This window comes from Patagioenas fasciata, chromosome 1 (assembly GCF_037038585.1).
Source record: "Patagioenas fasciata isolate bPatFas1 chromosome 1, bPatFas1.hap1, whole genome shotgun sequence".
NCBI classification, from domain to species: Eukaryota; Metazoa; Chordata; class Aves; order Columbiformes; family Columbidae; genus Patagioenas; species Patagioenas fasciata.
In genome coordinates this window covers 9,646,527-9,664,377 of record NC_092520.1, presented here as the reverse complement: position 1 = coordinate 9,664,377, position 17,851 = coordinate 9,646,527, and the positions used below count along the sequence as shown (strand labels likewise).

At 40.8% G+C, this 17,851-nt stretch overlaps 1 protein-coding gene across 3 annotated transcripts in view; it reads right to left on the bottom strand.

The window, feature by feature from the left end:
• Window positions 1–17,851, bottom strand: part of TMEM135 (transmembrane protein 135) — a 179,304-nt gene that overhangs the window by 87,826 nt on the left and 73,627 nt on the right. For 2 of the 3 annotated variants that reach the window (XM_065832681.2, XM_071802500.1), the window contains exon 5: window positions 13,781–13,846. The exons of the other annotated variant lie outside the window; for it this stretch is intronic. In XM_065832681.2, coding sequence (XP_065688753.1) covers window positions 13,781–13,846 — 66 coding nt within the window. The remainder of the gene's footprint in view (window positions 1–13,780; window positions 13,847–17,851) is intronic. 3 annotated transcript variants of the gene reach the window in all.

The window sequence follows — 17,851 nt, the reverse complement described above, 5'->3', positions numbered from 1 at the left end:
AGTTTCATTGCTAAATCAGTCTTGAGCCTGTCTTGACCAGAAAATCACTTGTGCTTAATTGCATGTGGTGCTGTAGTGAGCAGTCTATTAGGCAGACTGCAGATACCAATTTAGTTTTTTGTAGCTCTGCAGGATACTTAAAAATGAAAGGCCATTATTATATCCAGGCAGTCACTTGAATAATGCATATTTCTCACAGAAAACAGTGCTACTTCAAAAATGGCTCATTATTTGAGTTTATGTTACATAGTAAATACTAAATATTATTTTGAGGGTTGCCGAGTTCAATAAGACATGTTTCCGAAACTTAGAAACAACTAAACTGAATGGTCTACTACAACAAATAAATATTTAATAAACCATATTATCACTTTATCAATTATAGTACAAATATTTTCAAACAAGTACATATAAAAAAACGAAATTAAATTATCATTTTTAATATATGAAGTTGCATATGTAATATATATATATATATGCATAGTCACACACACATCTGAACACATGCGTATGTCCAGAGGAATGTTCCCCATGACCTTAAGAAACTCCCTATACTGTTTGCTAATCAGAACCACATATTTTTCACCTGATTCCATCAACACAGAATTAGTTTCCGTAAAATTGTAACCAACGGGAACTGATTGGTTTCATGGTTCAGGGTGGAGAAATGTTCCAACAGTTCACTCATGCGAACATTCCTGCTGCTGGCAGATCTTCACCTCTCCTAACCATCTCCCACTAAGATACTAGTCAAGAAAAACAATACAAATCTTTGTGAGAAGATAGCAATTTAATATTGCAAAAATATTATGATAAATTATTACAGTAAAGCAGTGCAGGCAGTTACTACAGAACTTCAACTATTCAACTATTGCTGATTCTCCAATACCCACAATGCTCACGCTGGAGCGCTGAGCAATGGCATTTGACCTCTTCCATAACAAAGGCTTGCTTTACATTTGAACCTGTACGTAAATGTCTAAGGCTGGACTGTTCTCCTAAACATCCTCTTACCAAGGGTATAGGGTTGGTCTCCCAGGGCAAACACCTCAAAGTTCTTTAAAAGAAGGAAGAAAATGAAAGATTTTTTTAGTATGAATTGATTTCAGACCAGAGTGTGGTACCAGGTCAGTGGTGGCCATGACGGTCAGCTGGGCTCACCCAGTGAGGATCACAATCTCTCATATGATGGAGAAGTTCCACAGTCTCTTCCCTCCCACCACCAATCAATCATAGAACGTCCTGAGTTGGAAGGGACCCACAAGGATCATCGAGTCCAGCTCCTGTCTCTGCACAGGACAACCCCACAGTTCACACCGTGTCTCTGAGGACATTGTCCAGTCTCTTCTTGAACACTGTCAGGCTTGGGGCCGTGACACCTCCCTGGGGAGCCTGTTCCAGGGTCCAGCACCCTCTGGGTGAAGAACCTTTTCCTAATACCCAACCTGAACCTCCCCTGGCACATCTTCCTGCCATTCCCTCGGGTTCTGTCACTGGTCACCAGAGAGAAGAGCTCAGCCCTGCCCCTCCTCCTCCCCTTGTGAGGAAGCTGTAGCCGCCATGAGCTCTCCGCTCAGTCTCCTCCAGGCTGAACAAACCCAGTGACTTTGGCCGCTCCTCATTCAGCTTCCTCTCCAAACCCTTCACCAACTTCGTAGCCTCTTCTGGACACTCTCCAGTAGCTTTTTACCCTGTGGCGCCCAGACTGCCCACACTAATATTACAGCAGAGACAGTACACCCTGTTTTGGGTATCAGTTCCAAATTCTAGTAATTCTCCCTATAAATCTGACAAAACAAATAGTATTTTGTCACATCCCCACTTTTTGGAAGGCATACTAAAACACTGCATCTTCATAAAATGGAATTGCTTACCTTAGGTACTGTCTTTTGATTTTTTTCCTACAGCTTAATATATATATAAGGATTATTTAAATTATAATTTTTATATAATACTAATGAAATATTACACCAAATAAAAGTGTCAATGTCCTAGTTTTATACATATAGAAAAAAACCACAGCACAGTCTGAAAATTTCCACAAACAGAAGGCCAGAGAATCACAGAACAGTTGGGGTTGGAAGGGACCTCCAGAGGTGATCTGGTCCAATTCTTCTGCTCTAGAAGGACCACCTTGCCCAAAGCCACTTGCCCAAGACCACTTCCAGCAACTTCTGAATATCTCCAAGCACTGGAACTCCACAACCTCCTTGGGACACCTGAGTCAGTGCTGCTTGGTCACCCTCACAACAAAAAAGTGTTTCCTGGTGTTCAGACAGCACCTCCTCTGCTTCAGGTTGTACCCACGGCCTCTGGTTCTGGCACCGGGCACCACTGAAAGAGCCTGGCTCCATCTCCTTTGCATCTTCCATTCAGGTATTTATATACACTCATGAGATCCCCCTGAGCCTTCTCTTCTCCAGGCTGAGCAGTCCCAGTTCTCTCGGTCTTTCCTCACAGGACAGATGCTCCAGTCCCTTCACCATCTTTGTAGCCCTTCATTGGACTCAGTCCAGTGTGTCCATGTCTCTGCTGTACTCAAGAGCCCAGAACTGGATGCAACACTCCAGGTGTGGCCTCACCAGATCTCCTCTCTCAAGTATTGCTGGTTACACTTTGTCTAACGCAGCCCAGGACACCCTTAGGCACCTTTGCAGCAAGTGCTCATGCAGCAGGTTCAAGTTGGCGTCCACCAGGACCCCTGGGTCCTCTTCTGCCAAGCTGCTTCCCAGCTGGAAGATATTTCTACATGTGTAACATACAGATAAGGAGCAAAAAATAACTTGAACTGGAATAGCAGAATGACTGAGAGCATTAAAATATGACTGCACAAGAAGAAATATAGTGATTTCCTCTTGTACCCAGTCACTTGACTAGAAGAAAAAGCTTATGATGCGAAGTCCAAAATTCATCTCGAGTCCTCGGTCATTGCAATCTATGTTGGTATTTGTTTCTTGTCAAACTGACTTGTCCCATCAATCAGGCTTTCAAGAATGGTCATGAGCCACTCCTAAATAATGGAATTCAATGAAAATTTTGAAGAGCAAGCAGTAAAACACTGACAAACCCTTTAACATGATTTTTACATTTGCATTGTTTCCCTAAAGCATTATTCAATTTCATTTGGTGGAAATCACTGAATGTAATTAATGTTTACACTGAAGTTAAACCATCCCTTCTTCAAAGTGACTCTTTTTACAGTACAACGAGTTAGTTGACATACAGATATTTTTACTGTCAACTGCTAAAGAAAACGACAATGTATTCATATATTGGCAAGACTCTGATTCCAACATCTTGAGATGCATAGCTTGCTCAGTTGAGTATATGCTTCATTTACATTTTTACTAAGTATTTAGCATTCTCAAATGCACACAAGGATGTGAACACACTCTTAGCTTTATCAGTTTAAATAGCTTTTTAGAGTTGCCTATTTCTTCAACTATATGAACGCATTAAGACAACATTAATATCAACAACACTGAAGCGAGAAAGGAGAACTCAAGTACCCATCTCCTCTAACACCTACTGTGCTTTTCCTCACATACAGAAGTAAAATCCTCCCCAGAGATGATTCCTCCTCTGGCCAAACAGTGGAGTTGCCAGATTCTGTCTTTTGGAGCAGGTTTTAAGTATAAAGCAAGATGTTTCATTCCAAGGCTGCAACATATAAGACCGGAATTCGAGTATTTGTTAGACAACTCCTGCCAGGTTACAGAAAAGAAACGTCTGTGTTTGAAGTAACATTTTGTAATGAGAAAAAAATCAAGTACAATTATCTTAATATCTCATATACTCCCCCATATTCCTTGTTGATCAGAGTCATGTTAAAACAAAAACTAGATCAGAAAGTATATTTATACTTCCTTACATTTAGTTTTTGTTCCCACAGTTTTATACCATCTGCATTTGCCATGCACTCGCTCTTTTGCTGATGAAAAAGAAATCTGCAATACACAGGCAAGGTATCAGAACATTTTAAGAAGAAATCAATCTTTAAAATAGGTAATTCTCTCCCTACTTTATTCCTTACAAAAAACATCTTGGTGTAAGATGGCTCGCAAATACTTCTGATAATAATTCAATTTACTTTTTAGCCTTGTGTTTCACATCACAAAGGGAAGTTATGATTATTGTGAGATATATACTATCAGCCTGCATTAAAAATCATCTACTTTATAAAAAAAATAATGCATAGCCTGATATGTCAAACACTTAAATACTAAACCGCATTGTTCCACTCTATGAAAAACAGACACGCTATGTATTTTTAAATGTACTGTCCATACATTTAAAAGAAAAATGCACAACATGAACCACCTAGATAATTTTCAAAGAAGTGAAACAGTAAGTTCTCCGAGTTTCCAAACCTGTCTGTTATCTTTCTTCCATTAACTCTGCACATGCTGGAACACGTAGTCACTATTTTCATATATTTCTGCCTTAAATTTACACTAGACATGATTCCTTCAGTGCATTCATTTTTCCTAGGCCCAACCAATGAATTCCACCACTTCACATTAAAATAATTTGGAGCCCATCAGTATTTTTTCCAAGGTTCATGATGATTTCTAGTAAGGAATAGAATATCCTCAGGCAAACTGCAGGTTAAAAGAGCAGAAAAGTTCTTCAGATTCAACTCAGGTTTTGAGACAAATTTACTTTCCTCTTCATGAGTAAAAATGAATTAAAAACATATAAACCACATAAAATGGATAATTCAAAGCAAGACAAATAACACCTTCACACAACTGAATAATATGGCAAATCCATCCCTCAAACTCTGTCCAGAGGAACACTTGGAAGGTCAGGCAGAAAGGGACCTGGGGCTACTAATGGACAGGAAGCTCAACATGAGCCAACAGTGTGCCCAGGTGGCCAACAAGGCCAATGGTATCCTGTCCTGTATCAAAAATAGCGTGGTCAGCAGGACAAGGGAAGTGATCCTTCCCCTGTACTCTGCATTGGGGAGGCCACACCTGGAGTATTGTGTTCAGTTCTGGGCCCCTCAGCTCAGGAAAGACATTGAAGTGCTGGAGCGGGTCCAGAGAAGAGCAACACAACTGGTGAAGGGACTTGAGCACAAGACCTATGGGGAGAGGCTGAGGGAGCTGGGCTTGTTCAGTCTGGAGAAGAGGAGGCTTAGAGGTGAGCTCATCACTCTCTAGAACTACCTGAAGGGAAGTTCTAGCCAGGTGGGGATTGGTCTCTTCTCCCAAGCAGTCAGCAATAGGACAAGGGGGCATGGGCTTCAACTCTGCCAGGGGAAATTTAGGCTGGATATTAGAAAGAAATTCTTTGCAGAGAGAGTGGTCAGGCATTGGAATGGCTGCCCAGGGAGGTGCTGGACTCACTGTCCCTGGAGGCTTTTAAACTGAGATTGGACATGGCACTTAATGCCATGATCTGGTCAATGGACTGGAGTTGGACCAAGGGTTGGACTTGACGACCTCCGAGGTCTTTTCCAACCCAGTCCATTCTGTGATCTGGTGGTTTTCCTCCCTGAGGACCGACAGCACTCCCTCCTTCTCTCTCTGATCAAGCTTTAGTCTTCACTGCCTCTAATGAGAAGATTTACTTTTTACTCACTTCCAGACAATATAGATAAGGTACATCAGCCTTCAGCAACTAAACTACCTTTGAACTGTTACCCACTGGGACCTGCCAGAACGAGTTTCCAGATACCAATACCATTCCTCAATACTTCTTATACGTATCCCAAACCAAAACTTGAAATAGGTAGACCTACAAAACACTCCTATTCTTATGGATCCGTTTTATACACTTGCTGCTGCTTTACAAGTATTTGTAAGAGAAAGACTCAATATTACTTCCAAAAAAGAATTCACTAAAGAGAAAGCTGTACTTATGCACGCCAATAATTTAAAGTTTGTTTGAGTTTGGGGGTTTTTAACTGATGTTTCAGAATATGAGCTAGGATGTTTTTTATTAAAACAAACAAACAAAAAACTAATTTATTTTGAAAAGGCTAAAAATCCAAACTGCAGATTATTCTCTTTGGGATAGAGGGAAACCTTTCTTGAGGGGAAAAGGGACTCAGATCTGCCTGCAAGCAACTCCTCCTGTATTGTTTTGCAACTATCTTTCAAAAATAAGAGGGTATTGATAAGAGAAATCCATACTGAAATCTACCGGCACTTTGGATCTTACATCACATATTCAGAAAATATGGTTTGGTTAAATTAAATTGATGCTGTTTTGCAACACATTTAATTAAAGAAATACACATTTTTCTGTGTATTAGCAACCCTTAACAAGGAGGGGAAAAAAAATAGGATAAGCTCCAAGAGACTGACAATCCTACTTTGAAGGCAGAAAAAGCCAGTGAATGTTATGACACGGCCTCACAAAAATTTAAGTCCTTGTACCAAACCAGATTTCTTTTGCAATGTCAAACACAGTTTGCTGGGAAGCTTCATAATCTCGGTGAGAACAAATGAGGCTCATTTTGACCAACAGCGCAGAAGTCAGAAGGCTTAAAAAGTAAAGGGCCTTCAGGATGGTAACTACAGTTTCTCTACTGCTGTAAGATCCACATAAATCTGAGAAAACATCTTTCTTCACATATTAACATGACAGTAACAAAGTATTCAAGAAAAAAGCCTGGAAACCAGAGATGTTGGGGTAGTCTGTGAGAGCAGAACTTTTGAACCCCTGACAATAAAGACATCTTTGTGATGGGAAGGCACGAGGGCGAGGGGATCAGATGTCCACCAGCCCATTGCCATTCGGCTTTGAATGTGCCTGGGAATGATTAGGCCCTGGTACGGCCCCGAGCCGAGATCACAGGAAACAGTGTGCCCCGAGCAATTTTACTGCAATGAAAATTCATCTCAAGCGATTCACAGTACTTCTTTATAATCTAAAATGGTATCAGTTATGAAGTCTTTATGCATTTCATGTATTAAAAATGAAGTTGGCCAAAAATACCAGCAGAAACATCATTGCGACAAATCCCAAAACTTGAAAATCAAACGTAGAATTTGGTAATTTCTAGAATAAATCCCCTTATATAGAAGAGATCACCATTTAAATGAGCACGCTGACCCACGTCAGCTTTACAGCACACGTATGACTGATGTTTCCTAAGATCTCTTTCTAAAAGCTCCAATATGCAAGTAAAATAAGAAAGTCCCTTCTCACAAAAACAGTTTACAGTTGCTGCTGTTAACAAAAAAGGTTCTTGTTTCCATGACTTAATTACACAGTTGAGTTTGCTGTGCCACGGTGGACAGGGAAGAAGGAAGAGGGCAAGGAACCCTGAGCTGGCAGTAATGTCACCTTAACCTTGTCCCCTCCTTCCCAAGGCTGAAATTCTTTCTTAAAATCAATGCAAGATAAAAGTTCACAGTTGAAAAGAGCCTACACATATATATATGAACACACACATATATGCAAACGTAGTTTAAAGAGATAAGATTGTTTTAGAAATGTAATGTCAGTGACTACCAGATTCTGTTATCTATTATTTATCACTTAGTGCAACTCACAAATGCAAGAAATGAAAGCTTGCACTATTTCTTCAGCTTTTTATAACATTAAAAAATTATTTACTTTAATAGCATTATTCTAAAATATATATACACCCCTCATACAACAAAGTAGCCCATGGTTTTCATTTCTATGAAAGAATATTCAGTTGAACAAGAACTGCCAAAACAAGCATTTTATCACAGAAATGTAGTAATTGCTTGTTTGGAACTAATAGTATTGGCATTAGAAAGCTTCTTCCTATTCAGACCAAACTGATGTTATCTTAAGAGTTGTTCCAGTGCTTGTTTTAAAGCTTGAACCCAAGTCACACAGGTAGCACTTGGACCAAGTCATCTTCCATGTGTTACAACAGCAAACAGCCAGGCAGAGGATAAAGTCTGTGCAAGCACTGGAAGAACTATTGCATGAGGAAGTGTTTCATATCGCTGTTTCCACTTTAATCTGTTTGTTTGTAAAAATATAAAATAAATTGCATTTTAAGGATCCTTACTAATCCCCTTGTTTAACTTTTAGCTAAAAATTTAATCACAAGTGTGTCATTACTATGAATACGATATCCACGGATATTACTTTTTACAGATATCTGGGCTAAATCCATGAAGCTTTGCACTTCACATTATTTACCTGATAGAAAACACACAGTATGAAAATATATTATGAAATAGCAAAGACGACTTCTCACAACAAAATACACTTTCAAGCATGGGTATCTACTGCCAGGGCAATGCACATCATTACATTCATTACACCATAAGGCCATAAGCCATTTTAGGCTGAGAAGCACAATAACTATATTTTTTTATATCTATTTGTACTGCAAATTTGGTTGACAACAGTATTTTTATAGCTAAGGATGCTCCAGCCTCATTATGTATGAGGGGGTTGGTCTGACAACTCCCTTTAAGCTGCACTTGTGCTGTATCTCCCAGAGAGAAGACACACGTATATGGGCAGGTATATGTTTAACTTCACCCATTCTTCTGTATGGATCATATAACTCCTAATTCTCAAAGGAACCAGGAGTCAGCACCTGAAATCAATATAACTCCAATTGGAGGCTGGCCATTAACTCACCTAGGAGGTGTTTAAAAGGCATATAAATGAGCCTCTTAGGGACACAGTTTAGCATTAGATTTAGGTTATGGTTGGACTTGATGATCTTAATGGTCTGTTCTGACCAAAATGATTCTACGATTCTAACTAAACAGGCTGAGGAGGAGGGACAGGACAGGACGCACCGTTTGGTCTCTGTTTTTTACAGCGCAGGATCCATCCGAGCCTCGGGCAGCTTTGGGAGGTGTCTCCTCAGGCACCCCAGCCAACCCAACGGCTTCTGGGAGCTGAAGCTCTCAGAAACCGAAAGAGGCAGCCTGGAAATTCCTTTGTATACTTTGTTTCCCATGGCATTTCATGAACAAGGCTTTTTTGTAACTGGCAGGGGGGAAGGAAAAAAAAACACCAAATATCCTAAACCTATGACATGGCACACTACAGACTGAAGAGCAGTCCTTTCTTTGAAACCTCTTCAAAACATCTCAGCTGTTGCAGGCATTATAAAATGAAACCCATCAGAAAGCCTGAGCTCTTTTTTTGCTCTGACTCTCCTGTGCAAGTCTCTCTCTTCTGCAAAATCATTTTTTCCTGTCTTCACCATCACAAGACACTACATGAACATTTTGAAAGTTACACCACACTGAAGGTTCTCTAAACACCTTAACAGTGCAGGCAGCAGAGCACAACCCATGGGCCATTTGCCTTTGCCATCTTCAGTTCTGAGGCAGCAAGGGGTCTTCCCCTCACAGACTTCATGAACTCTAAAGATACACGTCTGAACTCTTCCACTCAGAAGCCCCAGCGCTTTTTAGATGAAAAGAGATTAAGACAGTTTACAAATTCATGAAGATGTCAGAAGAATGAGTTAACATCCACACAGTTCATGCATGGCTGGTATCAGCTCCAGAACTCTGGAATCATCCCTCTGCCATTATAACTCTGTTATCCATGGTGGCCTACATATTTCACAGTATTTTTCCATTAAGGGTTTCACACTCTCTGTTTAACCTCCTTCTCCTCTATCGGCTTTGTCGCACGGTGATCCTCACCAATGCTCTTAAGATCAGCAGGGCCAGGTTCTAGAAAATTACAGAAATCAGAATGGATGGACAGGCAGAGATGTAGTGAAGTGTAGGGTGACCAAGACCAAGTGCAAAAGTGCAAGGTCCTGCACCCAGGCCAGGGCAAACCCCGCTATCAACACAGGCTGGGGATGAAGGGATTGAGAGCAGTCCTGAGGAGAAGGACGTGGGGGTGCTGGTGGAAGAATAATTGGAAGTGAGCCGGGAATGTGCGCTTGCAGCCCAGAAGGGCAATCGTATCTTGAGCTGCATCAGAAGGAGCGTGGCCAGCAGTTGGAGGGAGGTGATTCTGCCCCTCTGCTCCGCTCTGGTGAGACCCCACCTGGAGTCCTGTGTCCAGCTCTGGAGCCCTCAGTGCAGGAAAGACATGGACCTGTTGGAGAGGGGCCAGAGGAGCCACAGAAATGATCAGAGGCTGGAACAGCTCTGCTGGGAGGACAGGCTGGGAGAGTTCGGGTTGTTCAGCCTGGAGAAGAGAAGGCTCTGGAGAGACCTTATTGTGGCCTTGCAGTGCTTAAAAGGGGCCTGTAAGAAAGATGGGGACAGACTTTTTAGCAGGGTCTGTTGTGATAGAACAAGGGGTGATGGTTTTAAACAGGAGGGGAGATCCAGCCCAGACATAAGGAAGAAAATCTGTAAGATGAGGGTGGTTGCCCAGAGAGGTGGTGGATGCCCCATCCCTGGAGACATCCCAGGCCAGGCTGGATGGGGCTTTGAGCAACCTGATCTGGTGAAGATGTCCCTGCTCATGGCAGGGGTGGCACTGGATGAGCTTTGAAGGTCCCTTCCAACCCAAACTGTTCTACAATTCTATGGTCTTAGGCTGCTGCATGAAGACCTGAAGCTGCAGAAACAGCTGGAGAAGCTCTGTAGGTGGTGTCAGCTCCAGGTACCCTGGATATATAGCTCTCAGCTGTGCCCATCACTGATTTTAAATCTTGTGACATTAATAAAATGCACCCTAAGATGTCCATACACAAGCAGAGCTATGGATTTGGTGTGATCACATCTGTTCATGCAATTTTTGGATCACTGGGGAATGAGCTAGAAGTGCAGAAAGGAATGAACTACACAGCTCTGCCTCACACTCCACACCCAAGCCAAAGCAACTGACAGAAATAACTAATTAGCATGGAAAAAAGCATACTGAATCCTGAAAATTAATTATATTTCTGGGTTTGATTCCCTCCCATGAATGCTACCACACTTCCATCCAACCAGGAGCAAGGGAGGTGCTGAGAAAGTTCTTTAGGAACCTTTATGATCTATATCCCACAGTTAAACAATTCTATGTACCCGAATTTGATAACTACTGTTGGCAGCACACTTCTCTAAACTCTCAACAGTGATTTTACAAATAGTGTGAAAAACTTCGAAAAAACAAGACAAAAATCAGTACAACCTCATTTTTCAATTTCTTCAAGAATAATGAATGAAAAAAAATTAAGAACTCTATATGCATAAAGGCCTGATGAGTCCCAAAGGGGACAGGTTGGAAGGAGAAGAAAAGGGATTTCCCATAGACATTCAATCTTACAAATTTTAAATCCACCTGGTGATGACAGCTGGATTATAACGGATAGTTTTTCACACACCCAGTTTTGCCTGTATAGAATAAATGTTTGCGCATTAATCTGTTCAGTAGTGCAGACAGAACATTGTCATTCTTTCAATGTATTAATTTAAGCAAATAAGTATTTACACAGTTTTTGCCTTCTATTATTAACAGTTTCACCCCCTCTTAAACATTCAATGGGGTTACATTTTTAAGTCCGGCTACAAAAGCTGACCAGCACTTTTGCACATTTGGATTGCTGCCTCTGTAGCTTGGAATTTCCAATAAACAAATTGTTCTGCTTTGATTTTCACTGCCAAGTTCGCACTTCTCAAACAGAACACAGTCAACTTTAGTTCATATTCAACTTCTTTTTTCTGGCTCCCTTTCTACTTACGCACTGTGCAAACATTTAGCAATTTCTTGGAAGAGCTAAAAAAAATGTTAATATGGCTCTTGATAATTATGTTTCTTGTGGAAAAACTAGTTTCATTGGATTAATGTCATTCCTCATTTTCAGACTAAAGGAATTATAATTTCACAATGGAATTTAAGGAAAAGATCTTCCTTGAGTCAAAATATTTCCCCCCCACGCATATAGCCTGATAAAAATATAAGAGAGGAAAAACATCTTTTTATTTCTCCTACTGCCTTCTTACACAAAAATCCAACTCTGCACAATTCTTACATGTTTTATCTATCAATTACCTAGCTTAGAATGAACTGCATTTCCACTGAAGCCCACGAAATACGTCAGAAATACTTTCACAGGCCCTCATCAAACAGAGGCACTTTCACCCAGTTCCTTTCTTGCTAACCACGGCTACAGCCTCTCAGCACTCATGTTGCTGCTTCTCCTCTGCTTCTCTCTGGTCCTTGAAATGGTTTAACTGATAAAAGATCAGAGGGAATACCTGAAGGAAAAAAATGAAACTTCTTCTACCACGTCAGTGAGCTGAACTGGATGCATCCAACACAGCAATTACTAATATCATTCACAGAGATGCCCGTAATCATCCCGGTACCTTGCATTGCATGGTACAATTACAGAACCACAGAATGTCAGGGATTGGAAGGGACCTGGAAAGCTCATCCAGTCCAATCCCCCTGCCGGAGCAGGAACACCCAGATGAGGTTACACAGGAAGGTGTCCAGGTGGGTTTGAATGTCTGCACAGAAGGAGACTCCACAACCCCCCTGGGCAGCCTGGGCCAGGCTCTGTCACCCTCACTGAGAAGAAGTTTCTTCTCAAATTTAAGTGGAACCTCTTGTGTTCCAGTTTGTACCCATTACCCCTTACAGAATCAAATTAGTTAAACTTTAAAAAAATGTATCATTTGATTTTTCCATAATTCACACCATTTACCAGGTAAATACAGCAATGGAGATTCAACAAACTCTCTGGGCAACCTGGTCAATGAAACACAAGAAATTAAGCACCATTCACTGCAAAGACCTAAATACAAAATTTGGAAGAGTGGCACGTATTCTGTCACTAATGCTTCTGGAAATTGCATTGCACTCTTCTGTAGGAAAGAATGAAGAGCAGTATTTAAGAAGTATAAAAGATCCATATTCAGAAAAGCTAAAAGTACGGACAGTGGCAGGACAGGAATCTCAGGTACATCTTCAGACACTGCTGCAAATATACAGGACTGTGTTTCGAAAGAGACACAAAGGCAACTTCATCAGCATAAGGAACATTTTACAGCACGGCTGGGATCCCAGGGTAAGTCCTGGTCTAGATCCCAGACTGAATGTTGTGTCTATCAGACGAACTTTTCACAAAGTTGCCTAGGAATTGGATCAAAATCAGACTGCCATGAAAAACCACTGAGGTTTCTACATTTCAAACTCTATATACTGTAGCATCCACCTCTGGCAATGCCCAGATTGGTTCTCATTTCCAGTGTCATGACTGACTACAGCACTTTTTCTTTAATTAAATCTAACCTAAGCATAAATTCTACCACATAATATTGGAGACATTTAATCACCAATGTTCAAAACAATGTTGACGTGATATCAAACCACACAAAGGAGGAAACAAATACTCAGCATCAACAGAATCATGTCTGAGCAGCGCAATATTCAAATATATTTATCCTCTTTATGAATCCATGTATTAACACTTCATATGCTACCTGAAGTTACTGATTTCTTGAAAGGAACAAACAAAGGATAAAGAAACCTCTCCACAGCTACCCAAAGATCAACTTTGTATGAATTTCTTTAGACTCTACAACTTTTAACAGAGAAAATCCAGTGTAAAACTACCTGGCTAAAAGGACACTCTTGTGAGTCACTTCTAAAATAAGGTTAAATTATAACTCAGGCAAAGAGAAAAACAGAGTGTTTTCTGAAGAAAACTTTATCTCCCACTGGGCAGGACTTAAATTCTTGTTCTCCTTTAAAAAAAACTGTAACATAGGTATGCGAGTTATATATAACCCAGCCCTCTTCACTTACCTCAAGACAATATGTCTCCCAAGAATTCATAAAGCATAACATTAATAACACATTATATCACATGATAAAAAAAAAACAAGCAAAAAAAATATACATATAGCCTTACTTCTCCGTGTCTTAAAGGTGTAATAGCTCCTCTTGCTACTGCCATTCGGAACAACGTTTCTGCCGCCTGCACAAAAAAAGCCACACACAAATTAGTTATTCAAAAAACCAACCGCCCAGCTCATTAAGATCTGTTTCAACTTCTATAATTTCTTCTTAAGCGTCAGCACCTTTTGCGCCCGTTTACAATGGAATCACTACAGTAAGTTATTTAGAACAGCCTGCAGAGGTGAGGTTGAGGTTTGTGGTGAAGTGTGAGGTCTGTTGAGGATTTTGGGCTCAGTAACCACGCAAACGACATGCGCGGCACCGACACGAGATTCTTCATTCGGGTCACAGACGCTCAGCCCCGGGTCATGGTTGTCAGGTAAAAGTGGGATACTAAGGGAAAAAATAGTTTTGTGGTATTTTACAACTCATTAAACTAACTAATTTTTTAAATTGTTGTTTAATATTATACGCTTAACAAACAAGTATCGAGAAAACAAGGGTATGATGCAACTCGTATCTTTTAACTCTTAATAACAGTGACATTACAAAACACAACATTCTCCTGTGGCAAATGACAGGGAATGTAACTCCGGGGAAATCTTTAATTAGGTTGCATTCCTTCCTGTGTTAGTTTTCTTATCCTTCCTTTAATCCAGTGGGACAACTAGCACATACTTTGACGTAAACACACATTACCAACTCTTAATACCGGCTATTAATACAACAAACACATAGGTTCTGTGCAACATTTCCTTCTACAAGCTGGCTGCAAAAAGACATGAAAAATAAATCACTGGTTACATAAAAACATGGATTGGCACATCAGAGCGCACAAGAACAGATTTGTTTTAAAAACTTGTTTCCATAACAAGTACTGAAGCCAGTTTCAATTTCATCTGCAACGAAACATGTTTTTAATATCTGGTTCTAATAAAATATTCTGACATTTAAGGATCTATGTTAAAAAGTAATTAACAGGCTGTTTGAAAAAAGTTTTGAAAGTTTATAAACAAAAGTAGCTTGCAGTAGCTGATTATTTTTCTAAATAGTGATTTAAAAAAATAAGCAGCTCAATGCTTACATGACTGTAAGACTTGCTGGGTTCACACTACGTTCTCTTAGGATAGCTGTATCTCGACAAATGTAATATCAAAGACATTGCTTGAGATTAATTCCTCAGGTCTTCCTAGACACAGATTAAGTGGGTGTCCTGGTTTTAGTTTCTCTTTTAGTGATTTTGCCTATCAGCTAAAGCCTTCATATTAGCTGTATTTTCCTGGAGAACCAGATGCATGTTTTGGTAAACCTAGCAATGGAATGCGAAGTTACTGATAAGCATGGATGGACATCTCGTGAGAGGGGCAACGAGAAACAGGTGACCAAAGAACTGACCAACTGTGTATAACATTCCATTCATGTGACTATTTCATATAAAGTGGGAGATCACGAGGATCTCGTGCTTTCCCTTTTTTCCCTTTTGCTTATGGCCAACATTAGGAGAGGACCTTGCGAGTCGTCCCTGTGAACTGAGGCCTAGTGAGAGACTGAATCCAGCTCCGGTTGGCTCCAGACTCCAGTCCAGGACTTTGGGTGCTGGCTCTGCAGCTGCTGAGACTTTCAAGATTGGTTTTGTATATTTTGTATTATTTTCTCTATTCTTATTAGTAGCATTAGTAAAACATCTTTAATTTTTCCAACTCTCTTCTCTCTGTCCTTCTTTCCCTCCCAATCGCCTGTCCTGAGTGGGAAGGGCGGAGAGGGAGGGGAAGAGGGGGGAAGTGGGGGAGGAGGGGAGGTTAACAACACATCTGCCAGGGTTTGATTGTCACCCCGCAATCTAAACAGTGGGGTTCATCCTTTTCTAAATGATTAGCTGCAAAAAAGACTCCTATAAAGGGCTTTTGATTGCCTTGTGTTTCCAGCCCCTCGTGCCTCATCTGTAAACGAACATGTGAGCTCCAGAACACCAGACTGCAAAACATGTTAACTTCATTTACACCCACCACCACGCAGGACAATGCCCCAGTGCGATTCTTCTTCTCAAACCCTTCTTCTTGGAGAGATGAAGAGCGAACCTCATGCAACCTTTTGTATTCCCCGAAATTGGTTTCTTTCACCAACATTTTGAAGGATGTTTCAGGCGAATCGAGCACTCTGTCACTACAGCTAAGCTGCTTTTGTTTCTTTTGAAAACCGCTGGTGCGTGTGACTTTCTTTTCACGCCTGCTAGTAAAAGATCCATCTTAATACACTTGTAGTCGCATCGTTAATGCCAGATGTCATTCAGAAACAAGGGACAACCACAGCAACAACCAAGCCAGCCCCAGAGGTGCCCTCCCGCGGGCGCCACTCTTCATGTGCCGGCTGCCACTAAGAAGATTAGCCCTAAATTCACTGATTCCCACCCAAACTGCAGGGGGATGAGGCCACTGAGAACCCTTCATGTCCTGACAATGATGAGGCTGGAGAAAGAGCTAATGGCTTTCTAGGTATGTGAAATGCAAGAAGATGCTTGAAGAAGTCCGTCTTTCAAAAGGGCGATTAGATCCAAGCTTAGTTTGTGTGTAATGTTTAAGGTGAAGGGAACATTAGCAGGAAACATTTCGAGTTTGTAGCCCTTCTACAAAGAAAACTAAGTGTGAACAACATGCTGAGATTCAAGTAAGTTAATCTCTTACATGGAAGAACAAGATGAAACCATTCAGAAATTAACACCTCCACAAAAGTACAACATGACCCAGACTAATGACAGAAGTGTTCAGGTCAGGAAAATTTGGCCAGTCTTAAAATTTTAATTCATCTGTAACACTCTGGTTTGGACAAACCCCGCACTGCCTTCCATTTCCACCTTTTTTCTTTCCGCCCCGCAAACAGAACCATTTGGCAGAGACCCCTCGGAGCAGGTTGCCCAGGGCTTCTTCAGGCACCTTTTCAGCATCTCTAAGGATGGAAATCCCACGACCTCTCTGATCAACCTGCTCCAGTATTTCACAACAACATTTTCAGTGATGAGTCCACAAAAAAATGCAATTTACAGCTGACCTGTAAATCCTCTGTGTTTCCCAAAGAAGCGCAGCCCACTTCCCCTAATCATCCATAAGTGGTGGAAATGACAGAATCATTTCGGCTGGAAAAAGACCTTTAAGGCCATTGAGTCCAACCGCAGTTGCAGCTCATCCTTCCTTCTGCACTTTCTAGCTGGGATGAGCCAACACCGAAATCCCCAGATTCAAGGTGTACAGGTCAAATACGGAAGAATAAGCTTGGAGCTGAAGAAATTTAAAATATGAATTTACCAAAAAACTGCAATTTTTTCAAATGTTGAAGATGAACTTCACAAAACTTAATGCTCTATAAAGAATAGAGGTGAAAAACGTTGTATGAAAAGAGAACACCACAAAGGCACTAAAACAATAACAATATGCTCACACACCTCGTATACTTTGTGAAATTCCATGTGTAATAATATCTTGCTGATAGTAAAAGGATTTTTGCAAAACATCTAATCTACTTTCAGTAAAAAAACAGTGTATTGAACACATCTTGTCTGGAATGTTTTGGGGTTTTAATTTCAAATCTAACAAAGTTACTAGTACAATAACAGTCAATATTCATATTGCATAATATTGTCATACAACTTGTTTCGATATTGATTAAGTTTAAATCCGTTGAACACAGATGTCACAACTTAAAATACTTCTTTTTTTAAAGTATTAAGTATATTGAAATGGGAATTTTGTTTATTTAATTTGATTAAACCTGATACGAGCAACAAGACTGGTGAAGGGACTTGGAAGGTCAGGCAGAAACGGACCTGGGGGTACTAATGGACAGGAAGCTCAACATGAGCCAACAGTGTGCCCAGGTGGTCAACAAGGCCAATGGTATCCTGTCCTGTATCAAAAATAGCGTGGTCAGCAGGACAAGGGCAGTGATCCTTCCCCTGTGCTCTGCATTGGGGAGGCCACACCTGGAGTATTGTGTTCAGTTCTGGGCCCCTCAGCCCAGGAAAGAGACTGAAGTGCTGGAGCGGGTCCAGAGAAGAACAACAAGACTGGGGAAGGGACTTGAACACAAGACC